Source organism: Bidens hawaiensis, unplaced genomic scaffold (genome assembly GCF_021521415.1).
Source record: "Bidens hawaiensis isolate Kalapana, Puna unplaced genomic scaffold, B.hawaiensis_p1.1 tig00006390_1, whole genome shotgun sequence".
In the NCBI taxonomy this organism is placed as follows: domain Eukaryota; kingdom Viridiplantae; phylum Streptophyta; class Magnoliopsida; order Asterales; family Asteraceae; genus Bidens; species Bidens hawaiensis.
Genome location: NW_027491431.1, coordinates 1573294 through 1593274, shown reverse-complemented (window position 1 = coordinate 1593274; position 19981 = coordinate 1573294). Strand labels below are relative to the sequence as shown.

Here is a 19981-nt window from a genome sequence, read left to right as displayed (position 1 = left end):
ATTGTTTTGGTTGTCTCGGTGGAGACTTTTCAAAAGTTCACTCATCATAACACTGCTCTCATATAAGAACGCTTAACTATGGAGTTTGATGTTTGCATCTACTCCACAACCAACAAAGTCCACAACGCGTTGGTGATATCTGAGGCTGGACATACCTTATGAACTATGAATCTCTTATGCAACAACGAATGTGAAATTTTCCTAGAGTGTTACAATCACCATCCACCCCCTTATCAATGGGACTCATCGTTCTTAATGAGGTTTGCTTTACTATCCCAACTAGAGATGCAGAATTTGCCTATGGTGACACCCCCAAGGACTCGTCATCCTTGGTGAGATTTGCCCTTCATCTCGAACGACTCAAGAGTGGCTCGATATTATTTAAAACATCTGGCTTCTCGTGCAAAAAAATTTTTGGATCCTTTCTCGATTTGTGCATGCCATTCTTGCGCAAGGGTCAAGCTAATATTTCATGTATCGTTCCAGTATTATTGGATGTCAATAACGGGTCATCAGAGCCGATGTGCCAGCGAGGACGCTAGGCTCTCTAAAGGAGTGGAGACGTAAGTCCCCCGTTGGTTGAGGAGGAGAACACAAATCTCCTTATAAAGGGGTGGAAACCTTCATTTTCAATATCCATTTTGCATGTGTGAGCAATTCGTCGAGTGAAAACAAAACCATAACTTTCTAGATGGGCAATTTATCGAGGGCAAAGCGGACAATATTTTGACACGGTTTACTTGGCTCGTTACAATCAAGGTGTATTTTCTTTGTTCTGAACCATCCCTTATCCGATATAGTGTTGACCTTAATGGTTGAATGAGGTTTCACCTAAATGACGAATTGAGTTCTGAGTTGACCAACGTTGATCTAAATGGTTATTTTAGATAAAGTTAATAACTAAAATGATTCGAGTGGTTGGTCAAAAATAACAACCTTGAGGCCTAACTTTGAGATATGAAGCATAAGTTTTGTAACTATTGTAGGCACTTACACTAACCTTCGTTTAAATTTAACAGAAAAAGACCTCATATAGCTTGTAGTTGGACATAGGATATTTTGGTAAATTTTTATACATAAGGCCATTTTGGGCCATAATACCATCTAAAGTAGTTAACTACAGTGATTCTCTTCTTTATCTATAACAATTATTTCTACAATATATAACTTGGGTTACTTTCACATGGGGTCTTTTTTTCTGTTAAAAATAAATGGATATATGTTATTGTTAATCTCACATCCCAAACTTATTGCATCTCAAACTCAAAGCCTCATATTTTTGGAAACCATTAAGACTGTTTATGTGATTTAACTTTTTAAATACAAGTGCGTTTTAATACGCAACTATAATTGAGCTGGTTTAGATTTCCCGTGGAAAGTTCAAAACTAAAGTATAAATAATCTGCCCAATATTTTAAAAAATTATATTAAATATTAAAGGATTGAATAATTTCATACAATAAACTAGCGTTTACGAGCAAGAAAATGCGAGTACAAATACAAGAGACAAGCTTTTTCGAGCAGAAAATTCATAGACGTTACACTTGACCCTGAGGGTGGTCTCCGAGAATTCATCAAAATTTTTGAATTCGGGGCAAGTAAAAGAAAGGCCTCTAAAATCACAATTTTATGTATGCGATAAATAATTTGACAATTTTATCAATTGAATTACATTTTCAAAGCCTAGTACGGACCAAAGAAAAAAAATAATATGCAAGTTACTAAAATGACTTATATGAAACACAAAAAAAAAATTTTTTTCTATACAAAAAAAAAAATAAAAAAAATCATCAACAATAGGAACTAAAACCGTGACGACCCTAAGGTTTAAAACACTAGAAGTCTTTTCATCGCACAAAGGGATTATTTTGTATCTTTTTACTTTAAAATAAAATCTTATATAAAAAATATATAATTTTTCTTTTTAACAATTATGCATCTCTTGGGAGAGTGAGTCTAGGTGATCGCCCTCTCTATGAGTCGGCCCTGTTGACCCAACGTCAACTGGGTTCTGTGTTAGGGTGGTTTTATTATTTTCTTTTTACAATATTTTTGATAGGTTTTTATAGCTATCTTGGTTGACTCTTAAGACCTCAGCCATAAACTACTTAAATATTGATTAATCTTGTGATTTTAAAGACATCTTATATGCATGGATCATCATCTTCATCGCTAAAATACTACCATCCACGACATAAAAGTTACAGATTGGTGTCTGGGCATATCTAAACTTCATGCATGATGCATCAACCATGAATTTAAATAGCTAGTCAAATAGAACAGACATTAGTTTAGTATTGTTTGCATACATGTCGACTGCTGTCAAAGAATGCCTGTTTTGTTGTCGATACGCTAACAAACTAAGGTGATATACGAGATGTTATTCACGTGCGTAGTGAGTATTAGCCGACATTGATGCAACAAGGTAGAATTAAAGTGGACATGCGACCATACTTTCATGTACACGTCTATCCGATGAATAACGCCCTCACATAACAATAAAATTCTATCATACTTCAACAAATCATTATTTTCATACTCTGAAAATTTCCATGAAACTCTAGTGAAATGCGTGTCCGTATGCCCAATTGTTATCAACTTGTCCCATCGAGTCGGGTGAATTCAGTAACAGGCGTACACGGATATGCGCGCAATAAAGTCTTGAAAGCTCCAACTCAACGGTCAACAGTTTTTTATCTATGTGGGAAAACAAGAAAAAATGGCATTAAGATCTGTAGCAATTTAATTATATAGAAACTTAAGCCACATATACTACTGCATTTGTATATAAATATAATATATTTGTAACATTATATATATAGACACACAAACACGTACACATCTAGAAGTCAACTAACGTAGGCGATGTAACATCATTAATTATGAATTTGGGTTTCACATCGTTAGTTAGCCTTTTGATTTTTGATTCTAACATTCAAATCAAACAACAGTTTGTGTTCTTATATGAGTTTGTGACTCTAACCATGATTTTAGTTGGAATTTTAATATTTATTCTTAAAACAACTCGAAAAAATAAAGGAAAAAAAGAACACAACATATCAAATTCTGTTGAGATCATCTGCAGAGAGAAAAGATGAAGTTCAGCTACCCGAGGACAATCTTATAATTTAATTGAATCTTAGTTTGGGCTAAAGTAATAAATAGAGTAATTGTTATTTTTTCGTCCAAATAGTTTATTTTTTGCAACTGAGCCATTCAGGTTTTTTAATTGTTGTCAATTTCGTCAAGTCACTTTTACCCCTTGATTTAACGATAAATACTTACGGAGTTATTGATTTGAAAGAAATTGACAATAATTGGAAAAAACTGGATAATCCAGTTGCAAAAAATAAACTACTTAAACGAAAATAACAAAAATAACCAAATCTGAATGACGATTTTGACACTTTACTCTAATAAATAAGTTATGGTAATATAGAAAAAGTTAAAAGAAAAAGATATGAGGTAGGAAAAAATAGTGATTGTCAACCAACCATAATCAAAATACACGACACACCATAGAAATTATTGTACAATCAAACATTTTCTGAAGAAAGGAAAATGCTGATCTTTGAGAAATTCAAAAAAGAAAAGAGAGGGAAATTTTTTAAGTTAACCCCCCTCTCTCTCCTCTTTTCATTCTCTCACATAACCCTCCATACATTTTGTTTTTCAAATTTTCTTAAGATTTTTTTAGATATGAGTAAGTTTAGGGACAAAAGACCTCCAGAAATAACTACAACATCAACAAACACACAACATTATGATGATGCCGCCTTGGAAGGTAATAATCAATCTCCTTTCTGTTTATATGATATAATTGTTAGGTATTGAACAGAGTCGGTACGCAGCGGAAATACAAACATACACGCACAAACGAAAGCAATAAATAAGAGACACGAGATTTACGTGGTTCGGTCAAGGCGACCTACGTCCACGGGCTACAACTAGGGTATTTTATTAAGCACGGTACAAAGATTACAATACATGACTAGGTATATATAGATAACAATTAGGTTTAATGGAGTAGGGACCAAGAATACTCCAGTGGGCCTTCCTCCATAATTAAGCGGGCCGCCCCTTTAGTCTTCTAATTGTCAACCAACGAACCTGGCCCAAAGGCCTTCACTAATCCTAACAATAATATGGCATGATATGATATGACGCGTCAGGTGTTGCAGCGAATGTGAAGTTACTATTGAAATTGATTCAAGATCACAAAGAAGCATGCAAAACACAAAGAAATGATGGAAGAAGGATGTTAAGGGTTGCGGGAATGACGACCATAATCGATATGGTCCGAACCAGGATTCAAAAATGCCAATCGTTTGGAACCAAACGAGCCGATTTGCCAAGATCAAGCCCGGTGCAAAGCCCAAAGGACAAACGGTTAACCGAATCCATAACAATTGATGATAAGGAAAGCCTAAAAAGAGAGCTCGGTGCAAACTTGGCCGCACGTAAAAGTCTAGAAATCATGTGCTCAAGTTTGGGAAAAGAAAAAGAGATCATGATGGGAGAGTTAACCAAAAAAGCACACGAGTTAGCCGAAATGGAGGAACATATAAACAACCTTAAAGCACAAAACGAGACATTATTAGAAAAGGTTCATGAATGCGCGGAAGTGCATAAAGAACAACATAGAGAGAAGGAAACACAAGGGACCATAGAGCTTCAAGAACATAACAAGTCACTTTCAAAGCAACTTTTGAAATCATTAGATGGATATAGATCAATGAAAAGGAAATTAAAAGAAGCGCACAAGGAAAGCAGCGCGATGCAAACAACACTAGAGGAAATGGGAGTGAAAGTTAGTTGTAGTTTAGAGAAGATTCGAAACTATAGACAACATCTAATAACAGAAAGTGATGAAATTGCGGATATTGAAGAAGGGATTTCAGAGTTAGACCATATGTTGAAGTGTTTTGAATTAAACGAGAAAAGAAATGGGAAAAAGGGAGGCGAACTTGTGAAAAAATCGGATATGAAGTCATAGATGATATCGAAACATGTATGTTTAATGAAAGGGAATCATCTTTGAGGTATGCACACGAATGATTTGTATCGCGTGTACCGTCCCATGTAAAATGTAACAGAACTCTAATATTAATCTTTCAATAACTAGCACAAGAACAAGGTTAAACAAACATAGTTTACAAATTTATGTTTACATTTTTTAGGCCTCTTCGAGGATTCTTTTTAAGGTTTTCCCTTTGTTTTTATTTGAGTCTCATGGCCCAAATAGCCAAGAAACAAGCTCAACAACGTGTTTATGGTGAACGTGTCTACGTCCTATTAATATTTCATACCTATGATATTCAACACTTATGCATTACACAACCTAATGTTCTGTAAACGAACTTGACATTAATGCGCCTTTACAAGGATTGTTTGTGAACGAACTCACATAAATATGAATAAATTGTTCCTTTAGTTAAACAAACGAATATAAGTATCTTGTTTGTAAATTATATTTGTGAACGTTCGGTCACTTATGTTTGTGTTAGGTTATTTTAATTCAAGTTGTTTGGGCCAATTACCTCAATTTGAATAATTATGCCAGCCCAATTTTATAAAAATAGGCCCACCAAGCTTAGCGATTTGCTAGCCCATTGAGGATCATTAAACCATGAATCATAATTCATATATGACATTGATCAATTATTTAAGTGGCATTTACATATTTTCCCATCCTAATCTTTGAAATTACATATTTTCTCAAACCATGTTTAAAGAGTATTGTATATTTTGCATTAAAAACTTGTATTTTGGGAAAATATGTAATTTACATAGTTCTGGAAGGGGAAATATGTAAAAATCTCATTATTTAAGTGCTTCGTAAATTTATGTATTTCGTCGTGTTTCAATTTTAAGAAAACATGCAAAATTTATGTGGAATAATTTCACGTCAAGATATTCCATAAGTTGTGGGTCAACTAGCGTTACGATATTATACTATAGTTGCACTCGTTGAAATGCATACAACATTATTTGTTTTATACGGGGTTTGTGAATGAGAAGTTTAGCCATTCGCCTATTCCTAATCCGATAATGATTGAGAAAATAGTATCCTTATTTAAAATTGACACTATTATGTAAGGGTAAGTCGTAAATGAGAAAGTACAAAACATGAAATCCTGAAATTGAGATATCGCTCGTGATGGCTTGACTCTATATTTTATAAACAACATTCTATAAAACTCACATCAAGGTAAAGACTATGTAAATGGATCAACAAGCAACACAACATAACAATGGGTAAAATTATAAAAAGATATACAAACTCCCCACCTTGTGAGATTACTTTTGCAATGGATAGTTGTGTACATAACGCTTGTTGTGTGGGAGAATGGAGGAAAAAATGTAATGACCGCAAGAGGTTTTTGAGATTTTTTTCAACTCCAACATCACTTTTGTAAAACTCGCAATTGCTAACTTAGAAGTCACGTGTCGCACAATGCTTCTATGTGAAGAGTTACCGCTACACATGGTCTAATATGTAAATATATAATATTTTTGTATTAAATATATGTTTTTAATGAAAAAATGAAGCTTTAATAATTCAAAACTATAAATATTTGTCTATCGGTTACTTATTATACCCTCGGCTAACCAATATTAACCGAATCGAACCATTCATATTTACGCATCCACCTTGTGTATTTCTAAGTAAAAATTTTAATCAAATTTGATTTTGGTTATTAACCAAACTTAACCGAACTGAAACTGAACTGATTAACTTAAAACCAATTGGGTTGAAACTATTAACAGAACCAAACCATGAACACCTATGAACCCCTGCTATGAATACATGTCAAGCATCTAGCAAACCAGTCATGAATATGCATGTAATCATGATCTCTGACAACATCTATACATACCAATTTTACTATTGGTTTCTTTCTGGGAGACGGATAGTTGTTCTGTGATATGTATGTATGCATAAATATTACTTCAAAACCATAAAAACAATTTCGCAAATCGTCAAAATCAGATCAGTTTCTCTACCATTAAGAAAAAGGGTCAGTTTTAGAATGGTCAAAGGGGTCGGGTTGACCCACACACGCATTTCTGTCCACTTACAAATATTTGCTTCTTGTTAACGCGCCAAACATGATTACAGAAAGAAGATTATTATTATTATTATTATTATTATTATTATTATTATTATTATTATTATTGCATACATAATCTACCTGTTGGAGGTTGTTTGCATATAAAAAACGGGTGTCGTATCTGGAATAAGTATTTGACTAGCGTCCGGCCAGTTTGAAACCTCAAGACGAATGCCGACATCTGGAGGCATTAATGCACAACAAAAAGAAGGGTACTCTGGTTAACATATTCTTGTTACCTGTCTAGCATTCCGGTTAGGCTTGCTAGGCTATCTACAATTAATGAATGAAACCGGTTAATATGCGACATTGCTATGGTTACCCATCTAGCACTCCAGCTAGCGCAACTACTCAGGTTAAGGTTCAATTGTTCAAACACGTTCTTAACCTTATGCTTATTTCCAGTATGTCCTAACCATATTGTCTATTATGATCAGCCTTATAGTTCCTTATATTTGCCACAAAATACACATATTGCACCCTCTTCTACATGCATTTCTACCCGGTTTGCATATTATAAACTATAGTTATTATTATTATTTTTTTTAAAAGAGAAAAACTAAAATAGTTTATACTAAACCAATGTATAATATGAAAATAATTGACTCTACCAGTCTAGAGTGACATTTGCTAACTTTGACATCCAATACGCATTGTGAAGGTAATCGGGTGTTGCTCAAATTATATCCCATGGACCCATACCGTTTCTTTTTTTCTTTGCCTCCGTTTCAACAATTATCGAGTTTCAACCCATTTAACGAGTTCCTCTTTTAGTTTTCATATTCACTGTATCAGAACCATGATTCGAAGACCGGGTTCCTTTTTTGGACAAGGTTAAATTTATTTTTCATGTTATGTCCCGTTTAAGCCCAGGTTTGATATTGAACTTTTAACAGGCCGATTCTAATTAGCTTACCACCAACTCTGCTTGTTGTTTACACTTTACACCATGATCCATAATTTGTCTTCATTGAATTTGTTTCTTAATAACCGGTTTGTTATTTATGTGGCAAAGCAATAAGATAATTTATTTCTGCAAACCCTTAATATTTGAGTAGTTGAACCAAACCAACACTTTAAAATAAAGCTGTTGTTTGGCCTAAGAACGTGCCAGCCTATATATGTGGGGGAAACTGTTTCTATTTTTGATAATGAACTTCGAGGGGCGATTGAGGACATCATGGGTTGTCGGGGTCTATTCTTCGGGGATTTCCAATGGAGGTTGGCATAACTTCCGACCCGTTTTGGGGGTTTTGGTTTATGTTCGGCCAAGGATGTATCTACATATGCTTTTCTGGCTTCGTGAGCACAATCATGGAGTTTGCAGGACCACATTCTTCGGGGGTGTGGTATTGATGGTTGGACACTGATTATGGATGTTCGATGGATCGTTTACGTACTTCACTTCCCGATTTTGATCTTAGCAGGCTCTCTAATAAGGTCACCGCCCCCCTAAAGCCCAACATGGTATTGATGGGTTGGACACTAATTATGGGTGTGCAATGGTCGTTTACGTACTTCGCTTCCCGATTTTGATCTTAGCGGGCTCTCTAATAAGGTCACCCCCCCTAAAGCCCAACATGTTTTGGCGAGTGCCGTATTTAGTGGAATTGTCCAGTGTTTAGAAGCGAAGTTTGATCTATCCCCTCGCTAAAAAGCGGTGTTTGAATGCCTTCGGGCTTCTCGGGCTCAGGATTTTCTAACGGCCATCCCCATTGAAGAGTTAGGCCAACACATGTTGGCGTTGGAGTACGTACCGGCTAATGATCTCTATGTTTCCGACTGATGAGCCTTGCCCAGTTTGCCGCAAGGCCTGTTTGGATCCCTTTGGAGACCATGCGGTGCATGCAAAGAATTACCTGGTTTTAAATACATACATGATTTGGTTAGGGATGTTCTGTGCGATGTTCTCAAACGGGCAGGGATTTCTGCTAAAAAGGAGGCCCTTGTTAACTTCCTTACGGATCCGCTCGAAGGGAGGTCCACGTTACGACCAGCTGATATTCTGGTGTTCGATTGGGCAGGGGAGAAACACACTTGTGTGGACCTTACAGGAGTGTCTCCTCTTGTCGGGCTCAGGGACCGTGGGTTTGTTTTGGGGCAGGCTTCGTTGAAGGCCTAATCGGACAAAGTTGTCAAATACGAGAAAACCTATTTAGAGAATCAACATGTGTTTCTCCCTTTTGCTTTTGATACATTTGGGTTTCTGGTCTCGAAGGCTGTAAATTTTCTAAACAGGGTTCAACGTGTCGTACATGGTACTTTTTCGGCTCCTACGGCCCAACGCTTCGTTTTTAGTATGATTGGTTTTGCTATTCAAAAGGGGTTGCGGCGCAGCTTGTTGCTCGTTAGCCTATCACTTTATTGTAATCGTTTTGATTTTATTGAGAAGTAGCAAAAATTTAGATTTGGGGGTTAAACATACGCTACAAATGTGTTTTCTTTTTTCTACCTGTTTTCTCATTATACTAGAATTTTATGATATCTTTAACAATAAAAGTTAATGAACAAGGCATTTATAATTGATATATACTTTTTACATTAACATAAAACATTCTTATGATATAAAAGTTGAATTTAACATAATTTTATGCATGACTTAATGAAAAACAAGAACAATCATCTTGACTTGATATCAGTAAATGAATTATTAATTTTCTTTTTCAGTTCAAAGTCTTTTAGTAAAAGAATGATACGTGGATCATTTATACCCTCGTATTAGCCCTTTTCCCGTAAAACTATTACCACTTTGGGCAAAAGTATTGCAATTTTTGCATAAATTAGGCGTAGACGTAAGCGTACAAGTATTATCACTTTTGATTCAATTGATATAAATGGCGCCACATGTTTTGTTGTGGTTGGTTTGCTAGTAACCAAAGTATATATGTAAGGCCCCGTTACCGGTAGCCCTACTTTCGTGTTGAATTTACTCATAAACACAGTTCTAAATATCAGAGTTAATTAAAACATTTACGCGGAATATAAAACTTTCATAAAACTTTACATAATTCATAACTTGTCTCAAAACATCCTTTGTCTTTCAACATTAAAGCATTAAATTAAAACATCATAAGTCTTCAGATGCCCGACTCTTGTTCAGTGCCATGTGTCTTCTCAAGCGAGCTTCCTCATCCTAATCACCTGCGTGCATACTAAAAGTCAGCTACGCTGAGTGAGTTCTAGATAATCACATAGTCATACCATTCACATAACATTATATTCTTTCATTCATACTTTCTTACTTTCATACTTTCTTACTTTCTTACTTTCTTTAGTATTAACTTACCTTCCTATCTTACGTTATAAAGAGCATTACGCCCTACATTCCTCGAGTATTATTAGGGCTCGGTACCCTCCTTCCTCGAGTATTATTAGGGCTCGGTACCCTCCTTCCTCGAGTATTATTAGGGCTCGGTACCCTCCTTCCTCGAGTATTATTAGGGCTCGGTACCCTCTTTCCTCGAATATTAGTAGGGTTCGGTTCCCTAGTTCTCGAATATTAGTAGGGTTCGGTTCCCTAGTTCTCGAATATTAGTAGGGTTCGATTCCCTCTTCGTTACCATACAACCATACATCATACCTCGAGTATTATTAGGGCTCGGTACCCTTTCCGTAACCATACAACCATACATTATCATCTCTTTCTTTTATTATCTTTATCACGTTCATACACATAAACATACATATCACACTTACCTTACACATAGCGTTACAACCTGACAATACGTGCAATAACCGAAGATCGTTCACGTACCATCAAGCAATCATTCATACATATAATATCATTCACATAAGGCATACACTTATCTCTTAGGATAAGCGTATTAACAAACATATTGAGTATGCACACAGCCCCGAAAACATAACACATAAATGGGGCTAGAAACTCACCTGAACACGGTTACGTTCTCCGTTGATCGTAATCCCTTTCTTCAGTTGTGCACGGCTGACTGTATAACAAGTATACATATCAATTTAACTATCACTACTTATAACATCTTTCTAGTCTTAATTACTACCCACAACGAACGGGGGTCCGGGGGCAGCGCCCCTGGCTGGGGTTAAGCCGCCAGGTCAGCTTGGAAAAATTTTATTTCCAATAACTGTCTTAACACATTTTCCATTAGGTTTTTAATTTATTTTCTAAACGAACTTCACTTTAGGCGAAGTTAAACCTCGGGCGAACTTGGCTTCAGGCGAAGTTAAACCATAGGCGAACTTGGCTTCAGGCGAAGTTATCCTTAGGCGAACTTGGCCGTAGGCGAAGTTATCCTTAGGCGAAGTTACGCTTGAAGGCGAAGTTACGCTTGAAGGCGAAGTTCATCAGGCGAACTTAATCTTGCAGGCGAAGTTATCGCGCTGCAGATCTGTTTGCCCATAAATCCTTCGTTTCTTAGCCAAATAACTCGATTTTGGTACCCACGGAGTCGTATGATCGGCGCCTACAAATCCCAACCATCAAATCGGCCTAAAATCGACGTTTTAGGGGTCCAATTTGGGCAGTTTGGGTTTCGGGTCCGGTTAACCCATCCAATCCTAACCATTTTCAATAATATTAGCTTTGATGGATTTGTTCTTACCTTACCAACTCAGATCTATCAACAAAATCTCGGGTCTCGGCTTCGAATCTTGATCGGTTAGAATGTGTGTGTTTTGAGTGTGTGAAGAAATAGATGTAAATGAAGATATTTTGGGATTTTGGGGGTATTTATATCCCTGAAATCCCATTCTCATTTAACCCATCTCAATTAATCCAAGTCCAAGACCCGCTCCTTCCCCGACATTAATCAATTACGCGAAATCACTAAACATAACTTCCTTTATTCATCATTAAAATTTTTAGGATGTTACAATATATAACGATCAAATTGATAACTACAAAAATTTAGAACCACGTTGATTATCATACCTTTTTTTTTAACGGTTAATAAAAATAGAATGCTTAGGTACTCCGTACAGGGTGACCCAATGGCAAAAAGACACCACCAGCTGGCCTAACTCAGTCGTACGGAACCCTTAAGCGCCTCCAAATTATCTTTAGTTCCGGTGAAAACCCACCCGCCCGAAGGCTCACTAGTGGTAAAACCCGTTAGTGGTTATTTTCTTGATTTAATGGCTATTCTCTTAATTAAAAAAAGATAATCAAAATCAAAATCACAAAAAGAAAGAAAAAACACTTTATAATAATTAAAAAAAAAAACATGTTGAAAATGAGAAACAGTAGCAGCCGTCATTTGACGAGCATGACTTCATACTCGGCTATCCAACCGGATCGCACCGACCCACATTTTACACCCAACCCGGATGCTTCCAAACTCCGTATTAAACGCGTCCTGATTTTGACCGGTCAAAATTACGGCTAAACTATTTTCCACACTAATAATCCCTACATCCAGAAAAATACGATAACATAACTTGTACATATATTTCCAAATACTGTACAAAGCATGAAATATAAAATATTAGCTCTGGAAAAAGCACCACCTTCTTGTAATATAAATAAAACAAAATAATCACACTTCTCAGTATTCAGATCACGATGCCGATTCACATGGCGGCTACCGTGACTCCGGTCAGCCACCACCGTGACCACCTGCACAATCACCGACGTGTAACGGCGTCTCTCAACCCAGCCACAATCAACGACGGCGAAAACAAGCTAACAAACAAATCAATCCGCCTGGCGAAATCAATCTCAAACCTATTAAACCTGTACATCGAAAAACCGTCGTTAAAAAATATCTTACAACGGTTTGACCGGAACGTCATCGCTCAGGCGGATGCCAAGCTGGACTTGCCGACGACGTCGCCGAAGGAAGACATCTCCGGCGTGTGGCGTGACATCCACGGCGGCGCCGACTGGGAGAATCTTCTGGACCCGCTGCATCCGGTGCTCCGTAGAGAGATTATTAAGTACGGCGAGTTTGCTCAGGCGACGTACGACGCCTTCGATTTCGACTCGTTTTCGGAGTACTGCGGAAGCTGTTTGTATAATAAGAACAAGTTGTTTGAGAAGTTGGGGTTAGTTGGGCACGGGTATGGTGTGACTAAATATTTATACGCCATGTCACAATATGAGATCCCTAGGTGGCTTGAGAAGTCCTACGTGGCGGACACGTGGAGTAAGGATTCTAATTGGATGGGGTACGTGGCGGTGAGTGATGACGTGGAGTCGAAGCGGATTGGGAGGAGGGATGTGGTCGTGGGACCGTCTTGCCTTCCGAGTGGTACGAGGATATGCAACGGGATTTGGAGCCGTTAGGGCATGGTGAGGCGAAGGTCGAGCGAGGGTTTCTTAGTATTTATAAGTCGAAGCGTGTGACTACTAGGTATAATAAAACGAGCGCGTCGGATCAGGTGATGGAGGAACTCGGACGGTTGTTGAAGGTTTATAGAGAAAGAGGCTAGGAGGTTAGCTTAACGATCACTGGACATAGTTTGGGTGGTGCGTTAGCTTTGCTGACTGCTTACGAGGCTTCCATAATGTTTCCGACCCTCCCGATAAGTGTAATATCTTTTGGTGTACCTAGGGTTTGAAACATTGCGTTTCGGGACGAGCTGCACCATAAAGGCGTGAAAGCCCTTCGAATCACCATAAAGCAAGATCTCGTCCCTCGAATGCCTGGGATCGTTTTCAACGAGACCTTGCAAAAATTTGATGATCTGACGGGTACCCTTGAGTGGGTTTACCACCATGTTGGGGCAGAGTTGAAGCTTGATGTCAGAGCTTCACCTTTTCTTAAACGTGGGTCAAATTTTATTGGGATTCATCATCCAGAGACATATTTACATCTTGTGGATGGATACGTCAGTAGCGGCTCAACGTTTAGATCAGATGCTAAACGAGATGTGGCCCTAGTGAATAAATATTGTGATATGCTTGTAAATGAGCTTAGGATTCCACCATGTTGGTATCAACTGAGCAACAAAGGGTTAGTTACCAATGAAGTTGGGAGATGGGTGAGACCTAAAAGGGAACTTGAAGACATACCTTCACCCATTGAAGAAGAAAATATAGATTTGTAGGATGCAATATTTGCTTGTAAATCCATATATTGCGTATAATTTTAGTTTCTTTAATGAATAATATATTTTTATATGTTGACAACTGAGTTTTTTAATATATGACATGATAAAGATTTCTTTTTGAAAATGATATTAAACCTAAAAAGTACGAAGTCATACACCATTATGGCATCAATAATTACAAAGTCGGAAAAAACTTTTATGCCATAAGTTTCTTGAAAACACTAGAGTGTAGGTTATTGTGGAGGCTCTTGTGGACCGTTATTATATTTGCTGATGAAATTTAAGCTCAATCGTTTGTTATTATTGAGAAACTTCACAAAACTCAATTACTCAGATTACAATCTCCTAAACCCCAAAGTACGGGTATTTATAATCTAACGTATCACGTTTAGACTATAATTAGGATTGTTAAATAATAGGATCTGATAATTATACTAACAATTAAATCTGAACACATTTAATTGTTTATAGTTATCCACTTCTTAAATCATGTTACTTTGCCTTGCACGTCAAGTAACGCACTTGAACCGAGATTCTCTAACAAATGGGAGTATGGGACCGTCTCAACAAGTTTAGTATGTTTATATTTATGGAATTAGATTTTATATTGTAATTATCAAAACCATTTAATATTTCTTGAAAAGCAATTCAAAATTTTTTAATATTGCTGAAGACCCTTTTAAATTCCACTAAAAAGAGCCAACTAATTTAAGTGAAACAATAATTTAATTTAATTACTATTTAGTAATTATTTTTGTGAACGTTAATAACTGTTTGCTACAAATTTGAGTTTTGTGTATTTGCAATAAGAACCCACAATCTCCCATACAAAATAGTTTTGACACCAATGTCTTCTTACAAAACATCAAACTCACCCTCCTATATCAACACCTAAAAACAAAACATCAGCAAACAAATCATTTTACACAATCATCAACTTACAACAACTAACTTGACTTGGTTTCTCTTAAACATCACCCTCTTCAAACTCTTCACCAGGACTTTTTTCGGCTCTGAGGCTTGGTGGGATGAAGGACTTGTAAACAGTTTCCATGTCCGGTCTGTCCTTCATATCATGGTTGGCCACAACCTCGAGTGCAGTTGATTGAAAGAACCGGTAAAATTTCCTACTACAAACGAACGCAAAGACGAGTGTCATAACTGGAAGTGGGATTATGGCTGGGGCGTAGATGAACTTCTTTACTCCAAAATAACCGAGCATAGTAGCTTGGAATAATAATAACGAGGCCAACATTCGGATATGGATGTGGGGCCACATCTTCCCGTAGCTCTCGTATTTTGGCACCACTACTTTCAGGACCTGAAAAGAAAGAAATAACCTTGCTAATCGACATAATCCTTCTTTTTATAAGCACCGTTTTAAGGCTGTTTTAAATACGTTGTTAATTTTGGTTTTTTTTTTGTTTTCAATTTGGGTTCGTTTTGGTTTGGTTTAGGTCCGTTTTTTCTGCTTTACCAATTGGGCTTAAAATTTTTGAGCCAAAAAAATAATTGGCACAAAATAATAAAGTCGGGCCTAAATCTTTTTGTTAATTAATGATTAATTTGTTATTATACATTTGGGACTAAAATATTTGTACTATTTATTAACCTCTTATAAATTACTTAATATTTAAAATTAAAAACAAAAACTCATAAACGCAGTTTGGATCGGACTTTTCGGTTTTAATCACATACTAAACCGAAGCTGAACCGAAGAATCGAATTTTATGAAAAAATAAAACTAAATAGTCGACTTTTTTTGAGGGGGGGGGGGGGTTATTTCGGTTACAAATCGGTTATATCGATTTCATGCACACTCCTAGTCTGTAGTGTCAGGTTGAATTGTTAAATCGTTGAAACGGGACACAACCCATATATTTATTTGTATCAAAGATCTCAACCTAATCTGGCTGATGGATCAACATGGTTGGTTAAAAAGCCTCGTGTCAACCTGACACGGTGTGTTCCAAACGGGTCAACCTGAACACAATCCGCTTAAATAAACAGGTCACTGTGAACACAACCCGTCTAATTAACCAGTCCAATCCAAACACGGGGGTTTAGATAGAACAGCCCAAAACCTGACTGTTTTTATCTGATGATATATTTACCTGATTCCGAAACACAAGCCATCCTAGCCCAAAATATATCGCTCCAAACGGAATAATTAACGGTGCAATCACCGAATAACAGAGAGTTATTGTGAGAACAAGCATATCATCAGGAATCTTGGTTGGGTATCCAAGATCACCAGGTAACCAAGCATCTTTCAAATCCTCTTCAGTCTTACACAAATACTTCCTTTTCAAATGAAATATAATCAACGGGACTATCCTCGATAACTCGAGCCCATAACCCACAAAAAACCTAGCCAAAACACCATAACAAGTCAACAAAAGTCAAATAACAAAATTCAAATACCACAAAAGTTTGTAAGTGTATATATGAAAGTAATCCGCGAACATTGGAAGCTTACTTGAGAGCCACAAAAGTGATGAAGAAAGTAGCATTTCCAGGAAGACTTTTCGCCAGCTTGTCAACAATCGAATTCGGGTGCTTCTCAATGTCCTTAAAAGAATCAAAAAGGGTCCCACCAATCGTAACACCAATAAACACGTTAAAAACCGAGAAATAAAAATATTTCCCGGAAGCAGCCCGTTCAGCATGACTCTGGGATACAATCCCCTCAGCCTTTGATAAAAACAGAAGAAATCATCATCATCATCATCGTACTCAGTATATCCCACCAATAGCAATGCTATGGTAAGGTCTGAGGAGGGTAAGATGTAGACAGCCTTACCTCTATCCCATAGGGATAGAGAGGCTGCTTCCGGTGAGACCCCCGGCTCGATAGTAGTTTTGCATCAAGCCTTGGACATAAGGCACATAGCACTCAATCATCAGGGACACCGGCTGATTGGTGCATGTGCCCTTGTCTTTCGGCTATCAACGCCACCACATGATGCCTGATTAACCTTCCGCCACCTTTAACGTTATTTTCACGAGATTGGTAAAATAACGTCAAAATTAGTGCAATTTTACTTTTGCCCACCCGAGGGTTCACACATATATACTTTATATGCGCGCACCGCAAGCAGGGCGTTTAAAAACAGAAGAAATGCAGGCAGCAAAGCTAAAAACACAATCAAAGCAAGCTGAGGAAGATAAGCCCCCAAAACCGTTCGAACTATGTCCACATTGAGAACCGGTTTCGTAAACGGAAGCAGTTTTCTTAAATTCGGTAAAGTTGTGAAAGCCGAGATAATCCCGATCGGGATCATGTAAAAACATATTGTTAAGAACACGATAAAGTACACGACATATTGTCGGGTCTCGCGCTTGTAATAAGTTTTAGGAAGATTGTTCCATAATATTTCTCTCGGTTCGGGTGCATCCGTGACTGTCCACGTGTCAATCATTCGTGCGTGTGCGCTTTGACCCGCAGCTGCTGCGGTTACTCTGTTTGTAAAAACCACCACAGCTGAACCTTGCTGTTTCTCTCTAAAAGTTGACTTTTGCACAGACTCGAGTTTTGAAGTCAACTCTTCGATTTTGCCTTTATAATATTCTATTGAATCCACTTTTTCACCAACAAGACCGAGAAACCCGGTTTTGTGAGTCTGGGGGATTCCGTCCGGGTTGACTTTTTTCGAGTCAGCGAAAATGGTTTCGGCCCGCCTTAGCTTCTTTTTACAGTCTTCCAATTCTTCATAGATTTTGTTGACTTCCGTGTTGTCGGTTACTACTAACGATTTGTAAAATGTGTCGGGGTAAATGCTCTTGAAATACGCGTCGACTTGTTCTTTTCGTGAACTAGCTTCGGATGAAAGAGGGATGTCACGAACTACAACTGCAAATTGTTCGGGCTTGGCTTCTAGTGAAGTCAATGCTCTAGCTCTAAGATCGGATACGTGTTTGTATGCTCTCCATAACAAGACATATGAGACTATGGAAACCCAATAGCATGCGATCACAGATGCCCATAACCGTGGGCTTTTTACCTGAAATGAAGATAACGGGTTCTCATGGTTACTAAAAAAAGTGAAAAAGTTAGTAAATTTAGAGCCAAGCCTAAAATTAGCTTGTTTGATAAACGAGCCCGAGCTTCAATCATCGAGCTCCAGCGAGCTTGATTTCAAGCTCTCATAGATTAATTTTTAACTAATATTAAATATATATTTTATAATAGTTATAATAAGTACTGTTATAGACAAAATTACTTCAAAATAATAAATAATATACATCATATTATATATAAAAAAAACTATAAACAAAATATAACAAAATAAAATCGTAAATGCATATAAGTTAGATAAGAAATAGTAAACGAGCTGAGCTCGAGCTTGAAAAATCACTAAACCACTTACGAGCTCGGCTTGTTTACAAGCTTAGTAAAATAATTATGAACTTACTTTGAGATGTGCCATTGAAAGCTTGTCGAGGTCATCGAATGCGTTTTTCCCGGTAGAATCTTTAACATTCGGGTTCTTTTCCGTCATATGAAGGGGTATGAGTGCTGGTAGCAATAAAATGCCGGATAATAATAATATCCCAAACACTGTAAATTAAACACAAAGATAGTAACAGGTTCATTAGCATACATCTAAATGCAGTTAAGTTGACATCAATTAACCTCAATTTTGATGGTGATTTAGCCTCTAAATTTGGGGCTTTACCTAAATTAGGGCTTATGCAACAACATTCATTCTATAAAAGGAAAGTAACATTATTATTATTATTATTATTATTAATTAATGAACAAATTAAAGAATGAAAGTTAATTCAAACCTTTTGAATCTAATAATTTATATCAGATTAAAATAATAAAGCTAATAAAGGTGTTAAATAAATAAAGTGAAAGCAAACCAGTGCTCAAGAAGACAAAGTAGACAGCAGAATCAACACCGGACAAGGCGACAACATCATCTTCGGAAGAAGAATAAGCCTCTCGGATCCAAGCAAACGGGTTACGGGTGGCGGAGCGGCTACGATCCAAGCCTTTGAGGATCCGGTTGGGGTAGTAAACGACGGCGTTTCCTGGCTTTGTGCATAACCAGGCGAATAATATCATAAGAATCACGAATATGACGAATGAAGTGACCAGTGACGTAATAAACGAACTCAAATCCATGCTTCACACTTGAGTTGAGAGTATTATGTTTATGAGGTGGTTGAGGAAGATTAATAAGTGTTACCGTTGGGATGAAGGAAGTAGCAAGTAGGTTAGATAAAGTAAACGTAAAGGTGAGGTGAGGTGAGGTGAGGTGTGGTGTAATAATGAATGTATGTAACGTTTAGCATTGATTGAGGAAGCTCGAAATATCCATGTCTTTTATATCACAAAATTGGCTTCGTCGGCAGTATCAGTGCCGACAAAAATAAGAACATACACACATCGCACACGTCAAACACACATTTATGTAGCTCTTTTGTCTTTGGATTTAAACTTTAAATTTCAAAATAATTTATAACACTCTTATATCTTATCTTACGGTACTAATAAAAGAAAATGTTAAGCTTAGGTGTCAAGCCCACATTTCATCTAATTCCTAATTTTTTATCTCATTCATTCTAGCTATTCATGGGTCAAGACCACTTTGTCAAATGGGTTATAACATAGTGTGGATTATATTCATTATTGAATTAAGTGTCATTTTCATGCATAAGGTTTGACCAACTACACAACTTTAGTACCTTTTTTTTAAATTTCTTGCAAATTAACACCTGGTGTTTTCAAAATAATGCTATTTTAGTACTTTTTGTTAACACTGTTTGTTTTTTCCATTAAGTCTACATTAAATTAATTCACAAGTATTTTAAGAATCATAACTGAA

The 19981-nt window shown here is 36.9% G+C and overlaps 2 protein-coding genes, 1 non-coding gene and 1 pseudogene across 3 annotated transcripts; 2 read left to right on the top strand and 2 right to left on the bottom strand.

Annotated features, from left to right (window-relative positions):
* Positions 1-408: 408 nt before the first annotated feature.
* LOC143632491 (U6 spliceosomal RNA) lies at positions 409-506 on the bottom strand. The gene has a single exon (XR_013153524.1). It is a non-coding gene; the product is annotated as a U6 spliceosomal RNA (small nuclear RNA).
* Positions 507-3699: 3193 nt separating this feature from the next.
* On the top strand, positions 3700-4996 carry LOC143632490 (uncharacterized). Its single transcript, XM_077101001.1, has 2 exons — positions 3700-3784; positions 4173-4996. The coding sequence occupies exons 1-2, from the start codon at positions 3700-3702 to the stop codon at positions 4994-4996; spliced, it is 909 nt and encodes a 302-aa protein (XP_076957116.1).
* A 7651-nt stretch (positions 4997-12647) lies between these two features.
* LOC143632449 (phospholipase A1-Igamma1, chloroplastic pseudogene) lies at positions 12648-14223 on the top strand (annotated as a pseudogene).
* Positions 14224-14917: 694 nt separating this feature from the next.
* On the bottom strand, positions 14918-19278 carry LOC143632463 (CSC1-like protein ERD4). Its single transcript, XM_077100981.1, has 6 exons — positions 19014-19278; positions 18560-18705; positions 17237-18148; positions 16624-16838; positions 16259-16514; positions 14918-15465 (listed from the first exon to the last, which is right to left on the bottom strand). The coding sequence occupies exons 1-6, from the start codon at positions 19276-19278 to the stop codon at positions 15112-15114; spliced, it is 2148 nt and encodes a 715-aa protein (XP_076957096.1). The 3' UTR covers positions 14918-15111.
* Positions 19279-19981: the final 703 nt, after the last annotated feature.

Excerpts from the sequence above, each read along its gene's own strand:
- LOC143632490 (XM_077101001.1), top strand. The coding sequence starts at position 3,700 with ATGAGTAAGTTTAGGGACAAAAGACCTCCAGAAATAACTACAACATCA. Across the intron at positions 3,785-4,172 it reads TGATGATGCCGCCTTGGAAG|GTGTTGCAGCGAATGTGAAG; the intron begins GTAATAATCAAT and ends ATGACGCGTCAG.
- LOC143632463 (XM_077100981.1), bottom strand. The coding sequence starts at position 19,278 with ATGGATTTGAGTTCGTTTATTACGTCACTGGTCACTTCATTCGTCATA. Across the intron at positions 18,706-19,013 it reads CTTTGTCTTCTTGAGCACTG|TGTTTGGGATATTATTATTA; the intron begins GTTTGCTTTCAC and ends TTTAATTTACAG. Across the intron at positions 18,149-18,559 it reads TTTCAATGGCACATCTCAAA|GTAAAAAGCCCACGGTTATG; the intron begins GTAAGTTCATAA and ends TCTTCATTTCAG.